Source organism: Pimephales promelas, chromosome 5, assembly GCF_988280905.1.
Source record: "Pimephales promelas chromosome 5, fPimPro1.hap1.1, whole genome shotgun sequence".
NCBI lineage: Eukaryota > Metazoa > Chordata > Actinopteri > Cypriniformes > Leuciscidae > Pimephales > Pimephales promelas.
This window is the reverse complement of record NC_142773.1, coordinates 25,054,277-25,077,497: the sequence shown is the minus strand read 5'-3', so window position 1 is coordinate 25,077,497 and position 23,221 is coordinate 25,054,277. Positions and strand designations below refer to the sequence as shown.

General features: G+C 34.5%; 2 gene segments (V, D, J or C); both read right to left on the bottom strand.

The window, feature by feature from the left end:
- Positions 1-1,515: 1,515 nt before the first annotated feature.
- LOC120464977 (T cell receptor alpha variable 9-2-like) lies at positions 1,516-1,914 on the bottom strand. The segment is given in 1 exon segment: positions 1,516-1,914. A coding segment is annotated over 1 exon segment (399 nt).
- Positions 1,915-22,405: 20,491 nt separating this feature from the next.
- On the bottom strand, positions 22,406-22,866 carry LOC120465003 (T cell receptor alpha variable 18-like). The segment is given in 2 exon segments: positions 22,406-22,728; positions 22,827-22,866. Coding segments are annotated over 2 exon segments (363 nt in total).
- Positions 22,867-23,221: the final 355 nt, after the last annotated feature.

Genomic DNA, 23,221 nt, shown 5'->3' with positions numbered 1-23,221 from the left:
TTTGTCAAGCTGATTATATTTTACAAATTATAATTAAGGAGGTGAATATGTATTATGTTTCTTTTATTTTGATCTCTTCTCATTTGCATCTAATTTGCCTTTATAACTTGAACTAAACGTGTTCCATAACCGCACACAGGTGTCTTCAAAAGTCATTATATTGTGTGAGTTATAGATTGTGGGTTTGATGTGGCTTAAGATCAAATGAAAAACGATTTTCAGTTTTTGTACAGCTTCACATAGACTTTGTATCACCGGGCTCCAACTCTTAGAGCACAGTAATAGAGAGCTGAATCTGACAGAGTTACACTGTTAATAGTGAGTTCAGTGGATGTCTGGGATGTAGTCGACTGAAAGTGGGGATCTGGTATGTTCTCAACATGGTTCGATGATTGAGCACCTTTATACAGTAAATACTGAGGTTCTGTATTTGGATACTGTCTGAACCAGTAAAGAATAACATAACTGCTGCTTGTATCATATGAGCAGCTCAGTGTCACAGATTCTCCTTCTGTTTTGGTCATTTCATTGTCTTTTGGTTGAATGCTGTCAGCAAATAAACCTGCAAGAGAATTAATAATATTGAACTATCCCCTGTCCTTTCTGTTGTTGTAACAGTGCTATAAATGAACAACATTAAATTGAACAATAATGTCAACATTATCTTTTAAATAATGCACATAATTAACACACTGAATCCTCAATATATTTTAGTCTAGTGCTGATATATGAAGTGCACTTTACCTGGTACTGTTAGAATCAGTAGGATACATCTCTCCATCATGAGTATATGTTTTATTATTTCAGATTGAAAGGTAAATGTATGAATGTGACGTAGAGTCATTTGTGCAGCTATATTATGTGTAAATGTGGGTGTGGTTTGGGTTTCTGATATTTAAACCACCTTCTGTCTTGCCATATTAAAACTGAGATTTTTGATCTATTGAACTTGATATATTAGCTCAGAGTTAATGTCTTGTTGTGTGTTTGATGGCTTTGATTGTTTTGTCATTAATATTCTGTGTGTAAAAATAAAGGTAAAAAAACCATAAGCATTTTGAAAGGAAATACTGTTATTCTCCGTTGCATCTATCTTTTTGTTTGATCCAGCTTCACTCTCTAGTGGCAGATGACACACATTTACATTATGCATTCATAATGGAGATAAAAAATTAATAAATTGTTTCAACTAAATAGTGGACAGGAATTTATGATAACTTTTGTTGTCAAAAAACAGAAATGTTTTCCCAGGTTTACGCTATATTGTGTTTCATGGGAAAACAATTCATTTCAAGAAGACCGTGAAAGAAAAACATGACAGTTTGTTTCAGAATAAAGTGTGACTACTGACTAACTATTTTAAATTAATCTTGTCTAATCATTTCAATTTAAAATTAATAAACATAACTAAGGAGTTTAATCAACATTGTACATCTGTATTTTTTAATACAAAGCTCACAGTAAATTACTAATCAAATAGTTATTCAAAAGCTCAATTATATATTGTCAAGATGGCTAGACATCATTGCAAATTTGTGCTGTAAGTTTTTCAGGTTTTTGTATGGTGTGTCGAGTGTTTCCTGTGACTGTGGGCCTCAGAGCACAGTAATACAGAGCAGAGTCTGTCACTTTAGCAGAGGAGATCTCCAGATCCACACTACTGGCTTCGTTTCTGTGTCTAATGGATATTCCAGAAACTGGAGGATCAGCTTGAGTCTTTGTTCCATAGTAGTCCAGTATGAGGAACTGTGGTGGTGAACCTGGATATTGTCGATACCACTGAAGACTGTCAACAGAACCAGTGTAGTTACAAGAAAGTTTCACACTCTCAGTCTCAGTGGCAAAAGCTGCATCACTGTATGGAGTGATGGCATCTTTAGCTCTGTTACCTGCAACAAAACCCCATTTCAGCATGTTTAAAATGACATATTGTGATATAATGATACATGTTATATTTTACCTTGAGTTAAAGTCAGCAATATAAGTACACATGTGAACATGATGAACAGGTTCCTGCTTCCCTCCGTGCTCTATGATGTGATCACTGAGTCTGTGTTTTACAGGCCTGTGTTAAGCTCCACCTCTTGACATATAATTACATGTTAAATCCCCAAAACACTTGAGGAATGGAGAAATTAACCAAAATCTCAATGCAAGTGTTGCTGATTTTGTGTTTAATATATTCTTTCTGTTTTTTTTTCTTCTTGCAGTTGCAACAGAACAAATCTTCAACATAAATTGGCATATTTATTTTAATCAGATGACCAAAGGTTATTGATGAATCAATATGCTATACCTCCAAAAGTCCATACAGTTCTATCTTAAACATTTGATTTCTTAAAAAAGCAAAATTCACCAGCTGGGAATCAATCTGACGTGAAATGAGTGAATCGCTAATGGCTTTTATTTTACAAGCCCACCAGATGGCAATCTAATCTCACTGAAGAAAGTCCTCTGCTACCAATTCTCACTTATTTTTTTTTTCTTAATTAGGCCTGTGGTTCATATGGTTAACATATTTCCCCCCCCAATATTTCTGCCGGTTGGCATTGACAGTGGTTTACTCTCTATAGGGAGGGTTTTTGTACAGTGTAGTTTGTTTTCCTGTCACTGTGGGCTCCAGGGCACAGTAGTACATCGCAGAGTCTGTCACTTTAGCAGAGGAGATCTCCAGATACACATGGGATTTCTCTTCATTCAGTTTTCCAGAGAATCGAGTATCTAGATCAACAGACTTCTGTAAAACTTTCCCAGTCGCATGTAGAACGACGAAAAGAAATTCGGGAGCTGATCTTGGATATTGGCGATACCAATATAGACTCACTGCAGAGGAGTAGTTGCACGACAGAGATATCATTTCATTTTCTGTTCTATATACTTTAGTTTGAACAGGCATGATGGCATTCCCAAAAATATCACCTGCAGAAAGAAAGAAAAAATAGCTTGTTAAAAAAAATTAACCTGTTAATCTTAAAAGTGAAGAAAGGACAAACAAGCAATAAAGAAAAATCCTGACAATCTAGAACTGAATACATACTTGCAAAGGAGAGCACAATTAAAACAAAGAGTGTCATTTTTCTTAATGATGTAAATTAATCTGAAACACCTGCTACTGAAGAAAGCATTTCATCTCTCATTTTTTCCATCTCTAGTTAGTCCCTCCCCTTAAAGTTGTAGCTCACAAACTGCAAAATATGGGAAGCCAAAGCCATGTTTAAATTCTTATTTTAAACTCCCTGAGAAATGCACTTCCATAGTTGTACAGTAGATGCCACTAAAGAAATACTTGTATTGCTACCATACACTTTAGCTACAAAGTGCTTTAAAGGGATACTCCACTTTTTTGGAAATGGGCTCATTTTACAACTCCCCCAGAAGTTGAACAGTTGAGTTTTACCGTTTTTGAATGCATTCAGCCAATTTTGTGATATTTAGAAGAATATCAGTAACCAGACAGTTTCTGGTCTTATTGACTTCCATAATATATATTTTTTCCTACTATGGAAGTCAATGAGACCAGAAACTGTCTGGTTACTGATAGTCTTCTAAATATCAAAAAATCGGCTGAATGCATTTGAAAACGGTGAAACTCAACTGTTTAACTCTGGGGGAGTTGTAAAATGACCCTATTTTCAAAAAAAAAGTGGAGTATCCCTTTAAGTTCACAACAAAGTAGAGGAAGCCTCAAGAGGTGGACCTAACCAATAAAAGAGGTGAAGTGGGTGCATTTGACTGTTCTTTTTTTTTTTTCCTTTTTCTTTTTGAGCAGGTGTGAGCACATCCTGTAGTTTTGTGGTTTAAGACACAGAGATGTGGTGGATAACTGACACACTAATTTTGTGTGTGTTTTTGTAAAGCGTCTGTGGACTTTGTATCACTGGGCTCCGTCTCTTAGAGCACAGTAATAGAGAGCTGAATCTGACACCTTCACATCGTTAATAGTGAGTGAAGTGGATGTAGGAGATATAGTTAACTTATAACGACTGTCCGATACATTCCCTTCATCGGACGAGCCAGCACCTTTAAACAGTAAATACTGAGGTTCTCCATTAGGATACTGTCTGAACCAGTACAGGTAAACATTTTTTCTGCTTGTATCATATGAGCATCTCAGTGTCACAGACTCTCCTTCTCTCCTGGGTTTATTTGTACCTTCTTTTGGCGCAATGCTGTCAGCAAATACACCTACAAGAAAATGTGTGCTTTAGAACGATAATAAACATAACCCTAAAAAATACTTAAATACTAATGAAATTATGTATATATACTATCACTCAAAAGTCTGGGGTCAGCATTCATTTTTAGTGTTTTTGAAAGAATTTTCTTATGCTCACCAGTCACCAATAATACAGTAAAACGGTTATATTGTGAATAAAATAATAGTTTAAAATAGATTAAAATGACTGTTATTTTAGCAGCCATTATTCCAGTCATCCTTCAGAAATCAATTTAATATGCTGATGTTTGTGCTCAAGTAAAGTATTTGAAATAAAAATATTGTTGTGTAACATCAGAAATGTCTTTAATCTGCACTTATGATATCATATATCATTATCATATATCTTTCCTGAATAAAAAAAAAATAAAAAATTACTGATCCCAAACTTTTGAGCAATTACACTTTTAAAAAAAAGTACCTGTCATGAGAATCAGCAATTTACATCTGTCCATGTTAATATTCCGAGTGATTTATTGTTTTAAGCCAAATTATGTTGATTATGATCAGCTTTAGTAGTTACGCCTGAATCTTCCAGTATGAGGAACTGTGGTGGTGAGCCTGTGTATTGGCGATACCAGTGAACTCCATGAGTAGAAAGGCTGTAGTTACAAGAGAGTGTCACATTGTCACCCTCAAGTGCAAATACTCTCTCACTTTTTGGAGTGATGACTTCTGTTCTGTGGCTCTGGAACCTGCTAAATTTGCATTAAGTTTAGGACATATACACACATCTTGTAAAACATACATTAATTTATTAATCTTTTATAGTGTATTTAACTTTGGAACAAAAATCATTAAAAATAATTATGCATTTCATTGGATTTCCTTATTGTGATATTTTTCTTATAATAATGCAGTATTAAACCTTCAGTTGATGACATCAGTATCATATTCATATAGATGAAGTTGCCAGGTTAAGTTAAACAAAGACCAGCTGCTTGATTGTTACATCTGAGCACTAAATGTCCGTGGTAAACTCCTCCTCTTTCCATTGTACAACATGAACACTATGCGTGTCCGCTTAATCCATAGAAGATAATGGGCAGAAAATGGACAATGGACTATACACACTTCAGTAGGATTTTTTTTTTTGTACAATTTTTTTTAATAATCTCCCATTTTCACAGGTGTTGCCACACTGTTATATCCAGAGCTGTGGTTTACAAAAAATAATACATTGTGGTTTGATGCTTATAGATTAAAGACTGTTTAAAGCACATTGCATATTTGAGTTTTTGTAAAGCCTCTCAAGCATTTTGTATCACTGGGCTACAACTCTTAGAGCACAGTAATAGAGAGCTGAATCTGACAGAGTTACACTGTTAATAGTGAGTTCAGTGGATGTTTGGGATGTTGTTGACTGAAACCGATGGTCTGATGAGCTACCCCCACTCTCTGATCGAGCACCTTTCCACAGTAAATACTGAGGTTCTCCGTTTGGATACTGTCTGAACCAGTAAAGCCAAACATAATTGCTGTTAGTTTCATATGTGCAGCTCAGTTTCACAGACTCTCCTTCTTCCTTTGTATTAGTATTTTCTTCACTTGGTCCAATGCTGTCAGAAAACACACCTGAAATTAAATTAAAACAATTGTTCTGTAATCTCTGATCAGGTGGATTGTATGTAAATAAAACTTGTTTCAAATTCGTCTTTTCAATAAAATAGATAAATATTAAACAATAGCATCACGTGATAATTGCTTTTATATAAAAATGGGATGTTGTTTGTCCAGCTTATTTAGTTCAGTTTACCTGTAACAATGACAATCATGAGTAGCATATGTCCCTCCATGTTGGCAGTCCACAGGTTTGTATTTCTATTACTATTGGATTTATTATAATTTTTTTTTACCTGAATATTGCCTTATATTGTGAATGAAACTGGTGTTCATTATATTTAGGAGTAAATGAATGCACCGACCGAAGTTCCATTGTGCACTAATAGTGTGGGTGTGGTTAGTGATGTCACAGGTTCACCAGGCTCTCTCACCACCACCACTCAATGATCACAATAACCAGAGTTCTGATCACTCATCAACATTCCTCATCAACCTCCACATAAAAGCACACACCTCAGTTCAGTCACTTGTAATTGGATTAGTAAACAGACCTATTACTGCGATCTCCTGATCTTCTGTGCATGTGAATCCTCTTCAGCATACTCAGGCCTGCTAATTCTCCCTTTTTTTTTATTTCTCCTAGTGTGTTGTCTTGTCCTGCGATGCTCACCTATACTCCTCCACAATGCTTAGGTGTGTGCTCCAACAGTTTATTCTCCAGCCAGTAAATTACCATCTAATTAATATATTTTGTTGTAGGCCTATATACAAATAACTTTTTTGCTGAGTCCAATTTACAGTTTAAAAATCCTCTGCCAGGAAGTGCTGTTCAAATTTATGTAATAGGCTATACTTCTAGAGGTTATGGGACGCAACATACAATAAAAAATAATAATAAATCCAATAGAAAGTTGTTTAAAGTCATATATTTTTACTCTATTGAGGAAATGTGATGTGATGAATTAAAACACAGGCAGTGACCAAATTGAATGTGTACTTGCTTTTAGTATTTGGATGTAACAAGACACCTTAATAACACTATAAATTGTGAATCAAATATACTTCTAAACAACAAATTATTTACAACATAAAAGCCCTGAACCAACCCTAAACCATATATATAACTAAACCCTAAACCAACTTTTTTTAGTTAATGATCTAGATTGGGGCTTTATTATCGCTGATCATTGACATTTGAGTATAAATATATGAGTATAAAATACTTATCCCATCTTGAACAGTCCTCCACTTTGGACAGATTTAAGTTGACATCTATTGTTTCCTTTTGAGCAGATTCCTTGGCAAACTTTTCAACATTTTCATTTGTTGCAAAACCTAGCCTACATGAGCTGGGACCCATACAAATGATATTTCTACCCCTCTCCTTTTCACAACTCTAATTGCCAGAAGAATATCATATACAAGGTGTCTTTGAGGTCCCTTTCCCAATAATATTAACACAGAGTACATAACACTTTATGGTTCTGAATCTGCTCAGTCCATTGCACTGCCACCAGTTTTTGCATATAATTCCACTGAAAACACACTTAGGAAATTTGAGATTATTTTAGGCATTCCACTTCCGAACAACAAAAGCTGCACCTGTTTCCTGATCTTTTGAACCATCAGTAAAGATTAATATGTGCTCCTGATACCTTTCTATTATATGACACTGAAATTCATGCACCAAATCTGATTCGGGATTCTCTGACTTAATCCCAAGTATCTCTAAATCAGTCTTTGGGACCTCCAGTTGCCGTAAAGGAACTGATGGCCACAGTATTCCTGGACAAAAGTTCTTATGTATAGCCATTTCCTGGCCAATGCCTCCCATTCCAGCCAAAACTTTATATGAGCCATCTAGTCTCTGATTTGTTCTCGGGGTGTCTGGTGAACTCAATGACTGACAGGATCGGCAAAAAACAGAACAGAACCAAAAAACAAAAAAAAAAAACACTACAGGATGTAACATGTTTTAGTTTTATTTGCTCCTTTTTTAACCTTCGTTTAGACTAATGTGATGACAAAAGTGACACTCGAAGAATTATGCATGCTATGTCTTATTTATTTATTTATTTATTGTGAAATCATCTGAAATCTGAAATCAATGAGGGTTTGCAAGACCCTCATTGATTTCAGATTATGTTAAATGACATCCTTATGAATGTATACACCACACGAGGACAGAAAAAAAAATCATAAAAGCAATAATATGTGAACTCTTATGAGCTGTAACCTTTATAACCTTCCAGATTCACAGCTGTTACCACATTCCCTGTTGGTGGTTTATAAAGCATGATATTACTTCATCAAAGACACTTCAAAGCAATACATTTTTATGAGGTTTTTGTACAGCTTCTCTGGCACTTTGTATCACTGGGCTGCTACTTCAAGTGCACAGTAATATAGAGCTGAATCTGACAGAGTTACACTGTTAATAGTGAGTTCAGTGGATGTTTGGGATGTAGTCGACTGAAAACCGTCTGGTATATTTCCAGCGCTACTCCTCGATCGAGCTCCTTTATACAGTAAATATTCTGGTTCTCTGTGTGGATAATGTTTGTACCAGTAAAGATAAACATAATTGCTGTCAGTTTCATATGTGCAGCTCAGTGTCACAGACTCTCCTTCTTCTTTTCTGATAACATTAGTATTTCCTTCTCTTGGTTCAATTCTATCAGCAGCAAATCCACCTGAAATGCAGTCAATCATATATTGTCTAAAATATCATGATCGAATAAGGATATTTTTGTTGTTGTTGTTTCGCTAAATATTTATTTACCTGAAACTGTGATGAGCATTATGAGTAGCATCTGCCTTTCCTCCATCTTAACTGAAGTCCTCTTCTAAGATCAGAGCGTTTGTTTACTATTAAATCTAATTGTTAGATTTTCGAATTGTTGATTGTTGATTTATTTATAAGTTAAGAATATACTGGAAGTGGCTTTATAAACGTGTTGCTGATGGATGAATGAATGCAGAGACACCGAGTTAAGTTCTGTCGTACTAATAATGTGGGTGTGGTTTAGTGAAAGATGGATGCTCTGTGCTTTAAAGCAGGCACTTGTCCATTGTGAATAAAACAAAACGTGAGGTTATGTTGCCCCCTAACGTTGGATCTCAGAACAGCATGTTTTGTCCATTTTATTTTAAGTGTTTTAATGTGCTGTCTATGTTTAAGTTACATTTATTGGCATGTGTTTTATATATAAAACACTTTAGTGTTGTGCTCACACACACTCATCCACAAACTCTTGTTTTATGTCCTCATAAAACTGATATGTACAGTTTTTCTTCGCCTTTCAGCCACAATATTTTTACTAGAACTTCAGAAGAATAGGCTATATGTACGTAATATCTGTAGGTATCTGTGATTTTTATTGTACTTTTTTTTTTTTTTTTTTTTTTTTTACATAAAACCTCAACCCCACCTCTCGCTTTCCTTCTCCCATTTAAGTAGTTTTTGTACAGCATGCATTATATTTCCTTTCACTGTGGGCTCCAGAGCACAGTAGTACACCGCAGAGTGAGTTACAGCCACAGAGGCGATCTCCAGATCCACACTGCTGTTGTTTTTTCTGTGATGGATTGAGATTCCAGCAACTGGAGGATTAGCTTTTGTAACTAACCCAAGGTAATCCAGTATGAGGAACTGTGGGGGTAAACCTGCGTATTGGACATACCAGTGAAGACCTCGAACAGAATCAGTGTATCTACAAGAGAGTGTTACACTGTCACCCTCAACAGCAAATTCATAAGCATTGTACGGTGTGATGACTTCTGTGGCTCTGGAACCTGCAGTTAATGCGTACAAAAAGAATGGGAAAATGTAAGTGAAATGTACATCCTTTTTCAAATGTACATCTCCTTCCAAATGCAATCAAATGTATTTAATTAATAATGCAATGTTGTTATTAGGTTGGTCATTAAAAAATATTTCAGAGATATAATCAGGAGAATCATTATTTATTTATGAATTACACAAACTAAATTTAGATGGTTTTTTAAGAACAATCCATACCTTGAGCTGAGGATATCAATATTATTAAATAGATGAACATGGTGGCTCGATAATCAGGTTTGAACAGGAGACACAGAAACATCAGATGATCTAAAGAGACTTGTGAAATGTTGACTCCTTTATTGTATCTCACAATGAGTGCAAAACTCCTCCTACTCAGATTTACACCATTCATCAAAAAATATATGACAGACAAGACTTTTGTAATGTTGTTCACACATACAGCTACATATTTAAAATAATATAGATAGATGGATTGGTGGAATGAAAAACTAACATATTTCAGTAACATTTTAGGGGGGACAATCTTAAACATGATATAGATTGTCAGAAAGTGTATTTTTCTTGCTTGAAATGAAGATTAAAGGATTATATAACATATATTATATTATAACATGAAGCAAATAATTTTTAATGAGTTTTTTTTTCTTTTTGATGCGCTGGAATTTCTTTTTTATTTAAAAATAAAATGTCAGTAGATATATCCTGTATGATTCAATGCTTTTCCAAAATATAGTGAGGTTTTTGTACAGTGTAGTTTGTTTTCCTGTCACTGTGGGCTCCAGAGCACAGTAGTACATCGCAGAGTCTGTCACTTTAGCAGAGGAGATCTCCAGATACACATGGGTTTTCTCTTTATTCAATTTTGCAGTGAATCGATGATCTTGATTCACTATCTCAGATTTTTGTAAAACTTCCCCATTGGTTTGAAGAATGGTGAAAAGAAATTCAGGAGCCGATCCAAGATATTGGCGATACCAAAATAAACTTCTTGCTGAGGAATAACTACAGGAGAGTCTTGTAATCTCCCCTTCTGTCCCAAACATATCAGTTTCAACTGGTGTGATGAGATTCCCAAAACTGACACCTGCAGATGAGATTACCATCATTTTACAAAATTTTGACAACAAATACATAAGCAGGAAAGATACCTAGCCTGAGCATTGAAATACTTACATGCCAGACAACAGTACAAAGCCAAAACAAATATCATCATTTTCAGGAGGATGTTTTACTTCATCTGCAGGACAAAGTGTTACTGAAGTAAATTCATCATCTAGCAGAAGGTGTCTCCAGCTTGCACCTCCCCTTAACTTCTGAAGTTCTGAAGCTGATCATCTCTCTCTGATGCTATAGTGACTGTTTATGATGATCGTTTACCCTCTGATTATTTATTTATTACATTTTTTATACATTTAAGCAAAGATTACACAAATATTTTTAAGGACTTTGCATTAATAATATTACAGTTGTTCTGAGTTTTATGAGATACATTTCTGTAGTTATGTTTGATGTTACTGAAACCAATTGTTCAGTTTATTCTGTATATTGAAAAAAGTGGTTTTCTTACTCCACATTATAGTCTCGTTTTCCAGTACGAATATCTTCACATTCTTAAGTCAAGAAACATTACTTGAGAAGCAAAATGACTTGTCAACAAAAAGTCTTCTGAATAATTCATCAAAATACAATGAATTCAACTCAGTTTAAGCTTAAAATGAGAAAAAGTACATGCCAGTAGGGTGAAAAAAATATTTTGTATTATATTGTATTATATTTTGTATCATATTATTTTATATGACAATTGTTTTCAGAAAACTTTATTTCTTAAGTCAAGTAAATTTATCTTGGTATGAAAATGTTTAGATATTTGTACTGTAAAAAAAAAAAAAAAAAAAAAAGACAAACCCCTGGTTTCACTTAAAGCTGCTTGCACTGATGTATCTTAAAATATGTCAGAGCCATTTTGTGTCAAGATGCACACCAGTGTTTTTTTTTTTTTGTTTGTTTTTTTTCAAAGGCATATTTAAAAAAGTTATGTCCTAATAGAACTAAAGCCTATCCTGGCTAAATTGTCTGTGTTAATCGTTGAATATGAAAATAACTTTTGCAGTGTACCCGTAAAGCCAGCTTACATTTAACAATTACTTGACAATTCCAGTATATCAGTTAAATTTTTATTTTTTACATTTGTGTTGTTGAGTCCAGCTGTGGTTTGTACATTTTAAGGCTTGATAAGCAGATGAAAACTGGTTTTTTGTACAGTGTTATAAGGTTTCCTGTGACTGTGGGCTGCAGAGCACAGTAATAGAGAGCAGAGTCTGACACTTCAGCAGAGGAGATCTCCAGATACACATGCCGTTCTCCTTTTGTGTGCTTGATGGTTACTCTTGGAACAGGGGGATCAGCTTTAGTAGTTACGCCTGAATCTTCCAGTATGAGGAACTGTGGTGGTGAGCCTGTGTATTGGCGATACCAGTGAACTCCACGAGCAGAAAGGCTGTAGTTACAAGAGAGTGTCACATTGTCACCCTCAAGTGCAAATACTCTCTCACTTTTTGGAGTGATGACTTCTGTGGCTCTGGAGCCTGAAAATTAAAGTTCATTAAATTTAGTTTTCAAACACTTCCACTACAATTAAATGCATTTCCACAACATTATACCTTCAGTTGATGACAGCAGTATCAATATGATCAACATGTTCCTTCACTAAACTGACAAGAACAGCAGCTGCTCCAGTGTTGTGTAGCTCATCTTTACACAGAAAAGTAGTATGAGTGTCTGTGCTAAACTCCTCCTCCTGTCATGACACTGAATCTGAATTACAAGACACCTAAGAAAAGATCAAATGAGCATAGCCGTTTATATTGTATATGTACGGTTATTTCTTTTAATTCTATGCTTTTGCTTTTTCATTTTGCAGCTCATTGTCAATATTGTATAACCATTTCGCTAATACACGTGAGTTTCTAATTTTGAAAAAAAAAAAAAATAGACTTTACATTCATCTTTAGGAATTCATTCTACATAATTTGAGAAAAGAGATGAACAAGATGTCATGAGAAGCTTATAACATACATAAATGATGTACAAACGCTCTTATGTATTTTTACCTCCCAAATTCACAGCTGTTACCACATTCTCTGTTTGTGGTTTATAAAACCTTGATGTGTTTTGATACTAATTGTTTAAAGGCACTAATTTTGTATCAGTTTTTGTACAGCTTCTCAGGCATTTTGTATCACTGGGCTACAATTCTTAGAGCACAGTAATAGAGAGCTGAATCTGACAGAGTTACACTGTTAATAGTGAGATTAGTGGATGTTTGGGATGTAGTCGACTGATAACCGTTTGGTATATTCCCATCGCTACTCCTTGATCGAGCTCCTTTGTACAGTATATATTTTGCTTCACTATTTGGATACTGTTTGTACCAGTAAAGCCAAACATAATTGCTGTCAGTTTCATATGTGCAGCTCAGTTTCACAGACTCTCCTTCTTCTTTTCTGATAACATTAGTATTTCCTTCACTTGGCCCAATTCTATCAGCGAATCCACCTGAAATATTTTAATTTTAAATATATTGATATATTACATTTTTATATAACAGTATCGTATACATATTCTTTTAAGGGGTTAGCTTTTGATTAAAAGTATATTTACCTGAAATTAGGACTATCACGAGTAGCATCTGTATGTCTTCCATGTTAACCACCCAAGTCCACTTTAAATATTGAAACTGTCAATTTATTCTATTGTCAAATTGATTTATTTGAAATCTTAAGTTAAATTAAATGAATTAAAACAATTTAATGAATGAAAATGAATGAAATTATGAGTAACTGATGGATGAATGATGCAGTGAGTGAAATTCTGCTGTATACTTATAATGTGGGTGGGGTTTGTGAAACATGAAATGTTCTCTGCTTTAAAATACAATGCTAAGCATTGTTTCTTATAGACGTAAATGAGTACGTTGGACTATTGGACTTTTCTGCTTACCCGAACCATATTTTAAAAACAGATTTAATAGATTGGTAACACTTTACTATAAGGTTAATTTATGAAACATTAGTTAATGTATTAATTAACATGAACTGACCATGAGCAATACATTTGTGACTGTGGTTGTTAATCTTTGTTAATGTTAGTAAATACAAATCTGTTTGTTTATGTTAGTTCACAGTGCATTAACTAATGTTAACAAGATTTTAATAAAGTATTAGTAAATGTTGAAATGAACATGAACAAAGATTAACAAATGCTGTTCATTCTTTGTTAATGTTAACTAGTTAACTAATGAACCGTATTTGTAAAGCGTGACCAATAAATCTAATGCAAGTAAAGTAGAAAGACTTTCACTTAAAGGTTGAGGATACTTTATTAAGTATTATTTCACATATTCTGTGTGTTATACTTATATGAAATCTTGTAGTTTTTCCTATCTTTTCATATCATATTTATTCTTCTGTCAAAATATATTTTGTAAAAGTGTTTTTTTTTTTTCTTTTCTCATGTGTGTGCTGGATTATGAATGTGAGGATGAATGTATTAGCATGTAGAGTTTCTGTAGATTTTGGTCTGTAAATTATATTTATTATTAAATAAAGATGAAAAAAAGCATTATTTTACATTCACCACATTCACATTACTTCAGAAAACATCAGGGAAATGCGTCTAAGATGTGAATTAAGCAGAACTTGTGAGATATTGTTGCCCCCTTCTGTTGAAACTATAAGAACAGCATGGGTTTCCTGTGAGATCAGGGGCTCCAGGGCACAACATCACAAGTCTGTCACTTTAGCGGAGATCTCAATTGTGTTCTATGTACATGTGAACTATGTTTAATCTATCTATTACATTAATATGAGTATAGTGATTGTTTTGAAGCTGTTTTTTGATTGTTGAGTGTGTGAGTCACAGTGGGCTTCAGAGCGCACAGCAGAGTCAGACACAAACATCCTGGATTGTTAATGGAACTGATGTTGAAGAAGTGTTGATTTTTGCATGAAATCTCTCCTTAAAATCTTCATCCTCATTACTCGATCCAGCACATCTCTTCAGCATTTGGAAAATGATTTGCTTTATATTGGTACCAGATTTTCATACTGGTTTTGTATGTGCAGGGGGACGGTATGAAAATTTCATATCAAGATTATAGTGTCCAAAATTATCGTTATTATTATCAATATTATCTTGGTTTTGTTAAAATTATATGCAAGTGTTCATTCATTGTTTAGGAGGGTATTTTTGCCAAAAGAGTTCAAGAATAATTTGTAGTAACTGTTTGTCGCCCTCTTCTGCATTGCAAGAGTTATTACAAGGTTATACAGTAAATGTCATCAACCATCAGAAAGTGTAACTCAAGACCATGAGAGTTTTTGTATGAGTGTTGAGTGTGTTTGAGTCACAGTGGGCCTCAGAGCACAGTAATACACAGCAGAGTCTGACACACTCACATCCTGGATTGTCAGAGGAACCGATTTTGAAGTTTTCATGTGATTTGCAGCAAATCTCTCCTCAAAGTCTTTGTCTTTTTGTACATTAGCAGCAAATATCATCATCATGTATTTGGGGATTCCATTCATCTTTTGCTGGTACCAGAAGAGATACGGGGATAGATCACTGGTTTCATACGTACAGTTAATCGTTACTGATCTCCCTTCAAAAGCAGTTTGAACTCTTGTGTTCTGGTCAACACTCTCCAGAGAGTCACATACTAGAAAAGAATTTAAAGAATTATAAAATCATATTCTGCATGTTTTAATATATTTATGGCAAATTTAGAGACTCCTTAGAGAAGGATCCTACTCACCCCAGAAATGTGTTATAAAGAAGATCAAATATCTTTCCCAGTGAGCCATTATAATAACAGATCTGTGTAAATGACTGAAATATTTCAATCCACTGGAGAGTGTGTGTAGTTGTTTCAGCTTGTCTTTGATGAGCCTGTTTTAAAACCGTCACACACACACATATCGTCTGGGAGGAGTTTGATCTGTTGAATGTTGTTCTCTTTCCTTATACTTTTTTCTTTCTTTTTCGTTTCAGTAAGTGGGATTTTTTAAAATGTATTTTTAATATATGTTTTACACAGAACTGTTAATTTATCTATCATTTAACTTTTATCTTCTGTTTGAGTTACTGTTTTTGCCAGTATTTCCTCTGAATGCATAGTAGTCTGTTATAGCATGGGGAACATTTCAAAACAAAGTTTATATTGCACTCCTCTGGTTGAGAATGAATATATGAGATCTCAAGTATTTATGAATGCATGCAACCCTTGATTTGAGAAATGTAGATGTAAATGTAGGCCTATTTCATGTGTTGAAAAATTGGCACTGCATAACATTGATTACTGACTTTCAAAGCAATATTTTTGTGTGTGAGTTTTTGTAAACACTGCTGTATAGTTGAATCTTCATTGCTCAGTAATAAAGAGCTAAATCTGACAGAGTTGCTTCATCAATTGTGAGTGATGTGGACGATTGGGATGTAGTCGACTGAAACTGATCATTTGATATGTCCTCCTTATAGCTCCACGGTTGAGCACCTTTCCACAGTAAATATTCTGGTTCTGTATTAGGAAACTGTCTGAACCAGTAAAGATAGACATAACTGCTGCTTGTATCACATGTGCATCTCAGTGTCACAGACTCACCTTCTCTTCTGTTTTTATATTATATTATTAGGATTCTTGTCATTTGGTCATGCTGTCAGCAGCAAACACACCTGCGCATATATATATATATATATATATATATATATATATATATATATATATATATATAATTAAAAAAAAACACTATAAGTTGACGTTTTGAACCTAAGCATCTAAAATGTGGAAAGTGTACAGTAAGTTACCTGCAATGAGAGTCAGCAGCAGTCTTCATGTTGATCAGAATGGTTTAAATAATTTTATGTTTACAGATTTATGAATCAATGCTCTGTTTGTTTGCTTTTAGGAGTTTTTGTGATTATTCATTTACTTTGATATTTTGAATGTTGATTTAGATAAAGTAATGCACTGGAGAGGTTTGCTGATATTATAATGTGGGTGTGGTTAATGCCATTAAGACTCCTCATGCTGTTTATTCTGTGTTATTTAATTATTTATATATATATATATATATATATATATATATATATATATACTGTATATATATATATATATAGATATAATTATTTTATATAATTATATGTTTTTAATAAATATTTAAATAATTTGAATTTATTTTAGTTCAAGTTTAAGGGGTAATACTTAACACTACAATATGGTTTCATCAGTTAACATAAGATAATATATAAATTAACAATACTTCTACTTAATTTTTTCGTCTTAGTTAATGTTAATGTCAGCATTTATTAATACTTTTTAGAGATTAATAGTTGCATGTGTTAACATTTGTTAATGAACAAAATATTCATTAAATTAAATATAAGATGTGTATATCTTATATTTACCTATATATATATATATATATATATATATATATATATTGACACACACACACACACACACACACACACACACACACACACATATATATATTATATATAAAGTATTTAATTTGTTAAATAATCTTATTATTATTTACTTTGATCTTCTTTCTTTCACTCTCATTAAAGCAGCTGTTACCATATTGTGGTGTAGCTACTGTATATGTTCTGTGTGGGTTATGAGAGATATAAAATGTGGCTTTGTGGGAGAATCAATTGATTTCTCTTGTACATTTTTGTGTGAGAGTTTTTGTAAAGCCTCTCAGGCATTTTGTATCACTGGGCTGCTACTCTTAGAGCACAGTAATAGAGAGCTGAATCTGACAGAGTTACACTTCTAATAGTGAGTTCAGTGGATGTTTGGGATGTAGTCGACTGAAACCGTTGACGGTCTGGTATGTTCTCCTCACGGCTCCATGATCGAGCACCTTTATACAATAAATACTGCGGTTCTGTGTTTCGATTCTGTCTGAACCAGTAAAGCAAGATCTCATTGCTGGTTGTACTGTATGTGCAGTTCAGTGTCACAGACTCTCCTTCTTTACTGATTATTGCTTCCTTGTCTTTCGGTCCAATGCTGTCAGGTAATACACCTGCAAGAAATTTAGACAACATAACAGTCTGTTTAATAAAGCCGAACCAAAGTGCATATTTGTAATTGTATACTGTAGCTTGAAGTAGTGTTTCTCACAGCTTAAAACACTGCTTTAAAATTTGAAACTTTGACTTAAAAATTTGTCTTGAATAATCAAGAGTACTTTACCTGATACTGTTATGACAATCAGTAGTAGATGTCTCTCCATGTTCATGCTTTTGATCTGTTCAGATTTATGTTTTAAGTTTCAACAGAGACATGATCTGTTGTTTATTAATAATATGGGTGTGGCTGGTGACGTCCCCCTCTCCCAACTACACACACACACACACACACACACACACACACACACACACACACACACACACACACACACACACACACACACACACACACACACACACACACACACACACACATTAGACTGTAGCTGATGAAATGTAGGTGAGGTTTAACACACAGTAAAATATGGAGGGTATTTTTTGCATTCATTTATTGTACATTAATCAAATACATTATACAAAATATGTGCTTAAATAAAACAAAAAAAATGTGTTTAAGTAGGTGAAAAGCTTGTGTATAAGTTGTAAATAATCAACACATTCTCAAAAGTCATATAACTGACGTCTTGGGACATTTTTTGTCCATACGTCTATATCCGCCTTTTTAGGGCCCCCTTAAATGTCGCTAGATGGCGATCCCGGGCCGTCATACAACTGACGCTTTACCTTTAACGTCAGTTAGGTGACGGGTTAGGTTTAGGGTTAGGTTTTAGTCTGGGGTAGAGTTAGGATCCCATAACCTCATCTACCGACGTTTAAGGGGGCCCTAAAAAGGCAAATATTGACATATGGTCAAAAGACGTCCCAAAACGTCAGTTATATGACTTTTTGGGATGAGACTGCGCTGAAATAATACAAAGATTATTTTCGCTAGAAAACACTAATTCAGTCCATTTACTTAAAAATGTGTGTTACTTTTTGTTTGTAATTGTGGAATTTACTAGCAATTACTGAGTAAAAATGGTTCTGGCCTGGAAATCATTTCATGTCTCTCCTGTAGCTCACTTATAATTATTCTTAATGAATGATACAACACAAACTGTTTCACTCGACTGTTTCCCCTATGCTGTAGGTTTCTTTCTTTTGATTTTGTGTGTGAGAGAGACATCCTGTTAACACTGTGGGCCTCAAAGCACAGTAATACACAGCAGAGTCAGACACTCGCAGGCTCTGCATTATCAACGGGACTGATTTTGATGCTTTCACTTCAGAGAAAAATCTCTCCTGGAACTCTGTTCCATAAACTCCTCCTCCATATGAATTCCTTTGTAACACAAGTTTGGGAGATTCGTCTGTTTTCTGGACGTACCAGAAGAGCTCTTGTGATGTTGAGACTGTAGTATATTTGCAGTCCAATGTTATTAATTCTCCCTCGAATCCAGTAACATGTTTAAGTGGCTGATCAACTGTGTCTTCTGATTGACATCCTGGTAACAAACAAGAACAATTATGTGACAATTAGCAGTATCATGCAGAAATAAAACCACAGTCAAAGAGTAACATATTTAGTTTACATACCAAGAATAACTGATCCAAATATTAATAATATCTCCTTGAGCCATTGTTTCATTGTTTGTTCTTCGAGATAATACGAGTGATACCCAAAGGACAGACGATTCAATTAGCAAAAACAGAGTAACTGAGAAAAGAGTGATTCAAAGCTATTATTACACAAGGAAGGGAGGAGCTCAAAGCACTGTCAGATGCTCATTGTTATCAGTATCAGTAGAGAGTGCATATCTCCCTCTCCTGGTTTCTTTATGAAATTACAAATAGAAGTTTAATATATTTTTGTTTGGGAGTTGTTTGGTGGACGTCATATCTTCCTTTAGTTGTTTAATCTTTCTGGAAAAGTGTGTACATCACAGATATTGATTTGAGATTAAGAATGTTTCAAATGTATTATTCTCTATAAAAGTTATTCTCAACAAAACTCAAACCAAATCAAGCAAATCAAAGCAAATATGATTTGCATGCTGATTTTTTCTATTAAGTCAGTCCGTCACAAGTGGTCCAATAATATTCTTATTGTGGATAGGAAGAGACAATCAATTCTAAAATAATAAATATTTTAGAAAAAAGGGCACTTTCTTCCTACAACCAAGAACTGAGATTCAAACCTTTCCAATAAATTGACCGTAAAAGTGGAACATTTTTAAGCGGCATTTATCGTTATATATCATTATGTTTGGGCCAATTCTAAGGAACAAGTATGTGCATTGGATTTTGCAAAATGTAGACCCTGTTTACACGAGAATGCTCGCGGATGATAACGTAAAAATACTTTACTATTGTGCCTTTCCGTCAGGCGACGACATTTTTGGGGCTTAAACACAAAACGTTATTGTAGTCTATGGTAAAAACACAAAAGTCTACTAGACAGTGAAGGCACAGATCTGCTTACGGTGGCCACCTAGCCGCCTGGAGTGCATACTACATTCTCACACTTTCACACACTTTTGCGTCACCATATGCACGCTGATGTCCCACTCATAACACTCATCTAAACCCAGAATAAAAAGTGTTAACGCTACGCCACTTTTGCGTTTTCTCTTCAGATCCTTTCTTTGTAAACAGCCTTAAATGCAAGTTGAAATGTGCTCTAGAAAATGTTGGTCCAACTTCCAAGGTGCTAAGACCAATTGAGATATTGAGGTATTTGTACACCCCTGTGTAACCAACATTAGCTGTGGGCCATGACACAAAGACTGTGGTCAAACCACAGCTAAATTAATAAATAAACTGGTGGTTTTGTGGTAGTAATATATAGAAAAGGAAAATTAAAAATGGCCAAGAAATCTGCTTTAAAATATTTAGATAACATTTAGATGTTAACACAGTTGAGATTGAGAATATTATTCAGTTTTGGTCTACATCGCTGTATACTATGCTGAGGAATAACTTTAAAACATGAAATAAACAAATTGTGTATTTACTTAATTTTTTATGTAAAAAGTGTGTATGGCCATTTGTAACTTGAATGTGTCTGGCTTCCGGTCTCATCCGTTTTCAGTTGTTTTAGCTGTAAAAACTGTTGTTTGTTGTCATATTATTTTAATTTGTTATCAAAAATTATAATCTCTAGTTTGTAGCGCAAATTGTTTTACAATTTTAAGCATTTCTGTTTGTCTTTCAGGTATTTGTCGATAAAGCGGCTAAAGCATTGCAAATTTACACACATTCAGAAAATAGCTTAATTCCGCATTGCAAAAAAAGGTGGATAAACATCCCATACAGCAAGTTCTTATATCTTGATGTCATATCCTGTCTTTTCAACTTTGTTCATGCACTTTAAAATTGTTCAACAGGTGTTACCACATTCTGTTATTTTCAGTCTCAGTGGTTTACAATATATATATGTGGTGTGATAAACTTCTGATAGCTGGCTTTTTAAGTTTTTGTAAAGCCTCTCAGGCATTTTGTATCACTGGGCTGCTACTCTTAGAGCACAGTAATAGAGAGCTGAATCTGACAGAGTTACACTGTTAATAGTGAGTTCAGTGGATGTTTGGGATGTGGTCGGTCGAAACCGTTCATCAGTTTTATCCTCTCCTCCACTTGATCGAGCACCTTTCCACAGTAAATATTCTGGTTCTGTGTTAGGATACTGTCTGTACCAGTAAAGATATATATAACTGCTGCTTGTATCATATGAGCATCTCAGCGTCACAGACTCTCCTTCTCTGCTGGTCTTATTAGTATCCTTGTCATTTGGTCCAATGCTGTCAGCAGAAAACACACCTGCAATAAAATAGAGCAATTGCACACTAAACCATCAGCCCTTTTCCCCAAATCAAAAAATCATTCTTGTTAAAAACACCATTTGATCTGTAAAGCATGTAATATATTCACCTGAAATTGTCACGAGAATCACTAGCAGACAGGCCTCCATGCTAATACTGTACCTTAGTTTAAACGTGTTTTAAGTAGATTTTGATCTTTAGGAGGTTTCACGATTTATCGTTTTTGAGATTCATATGCACACCCATTCACTTTTGATAAATGGTGTATGTAGATGAATGCATGGATTAAACTACTGTTTATGAATAGTGTGGGTGTGGTCAGTGACATCAGAGCCAATCATCTCTCCCCTTTTCTTTCTTAATGTAAATATACAGAGCAAGTGCCATTTTAACTAATGTGAATTACTGTAAATGCAATCAATACTTTTCAGTCTCATGACACTGAAAGTCGGTGACTCTTTTTATGCAATTTCTTCTTTACTTTGGATCTTAAAATAATGGACAAGGCAAGGCTGTTCTCCAGTTTTTATTAAACAATCATTGTTCATATTAAATCAATCTGAAACAGCTTCTATAATTCCCCTTTCTTATTTATTATAGTTCAAATATTAGAAGTCAGATAACATGTGCTAGTTTTATATAGATGTCTTGTGTTTAAATTTAAACTTAAAACAAAAGGTTTCACTTAAAAAAGTCAATTTTATTCAGCTGTAAAGTGCCTGTACAGCAACTTGTTCTTGTTCATTATCATGTCACTCCTTCTCTACTCTCTTCATGCACTCCTGAATTGTTCAGCAGGTGTTATACCACATTCTAATATTTACAGTCTCTGTGGTACATGTGGTATAATACACATTTGATAATTAAGTTTTAAACCAAGAATTATGTGTATGAGTTTTTGTAAAGCCTCTCAGGCATTTTGTATCACTGGGCTCCAACTCTTAGAGCACAGTAATAGAGAGCTGAATCTGACAGAGTTACACTGTTAATAGTGAGTTCAGTGGATGTTTGGGATGTAGTCGACTGAAACCGTTGACGGTCTGGTATGTTCTCCTCATGGCTCCATGATCGAGCACCTTTCCGCAGTAAATACTGAGGTTCTGTGTTAGGATACTGTCTGTACCAGTAAAGAATAACATAACTGCTGCTTGTATCATATGAGCATCTCAGTGTCACAGACTCTCCTTCTCTGCTGGTCTTATTAGTATCCTTGTCATTTGGTCCAATGCTGTCAGCAGCAAACACACCTGCAATGAAATAGAGCAATTGCACACTAAACCATCAGCCCTTTTCTATAAATCATTACATAGTTGTGTGATATTTAAATTGTACAATATATATTCACCTGAAATTGTCATGAGAATCACTAGCAGACAGGCCTCCATGCTAATACTGTACCTTAGTTTAAATACCAGTATGTTTCAAGTGGGTTTTGATCTTTAGGAGGTTTCACTATTTATCATTTTTGAGATTCATATGCACACCCATTCACTTTTGATAAATGGTGTATGTAGATGGATGCATGGATTAAACTACTGTTTATGAATAGTGTGGGTGTGGTCAGTGACATCAGAGCCAATCATCTCTCCCTTTTTCTTTCATAATGTAAATATACAGAGCAAGTGCCATTTTAACTAATGTGAATTACTGTAAATGCAATCAATACTTTTCAATCTCATGATACAGTGACTCTTTTTATGCAATTTCTTCTTACTGTGGATCTTAGAATAATCTACAAGG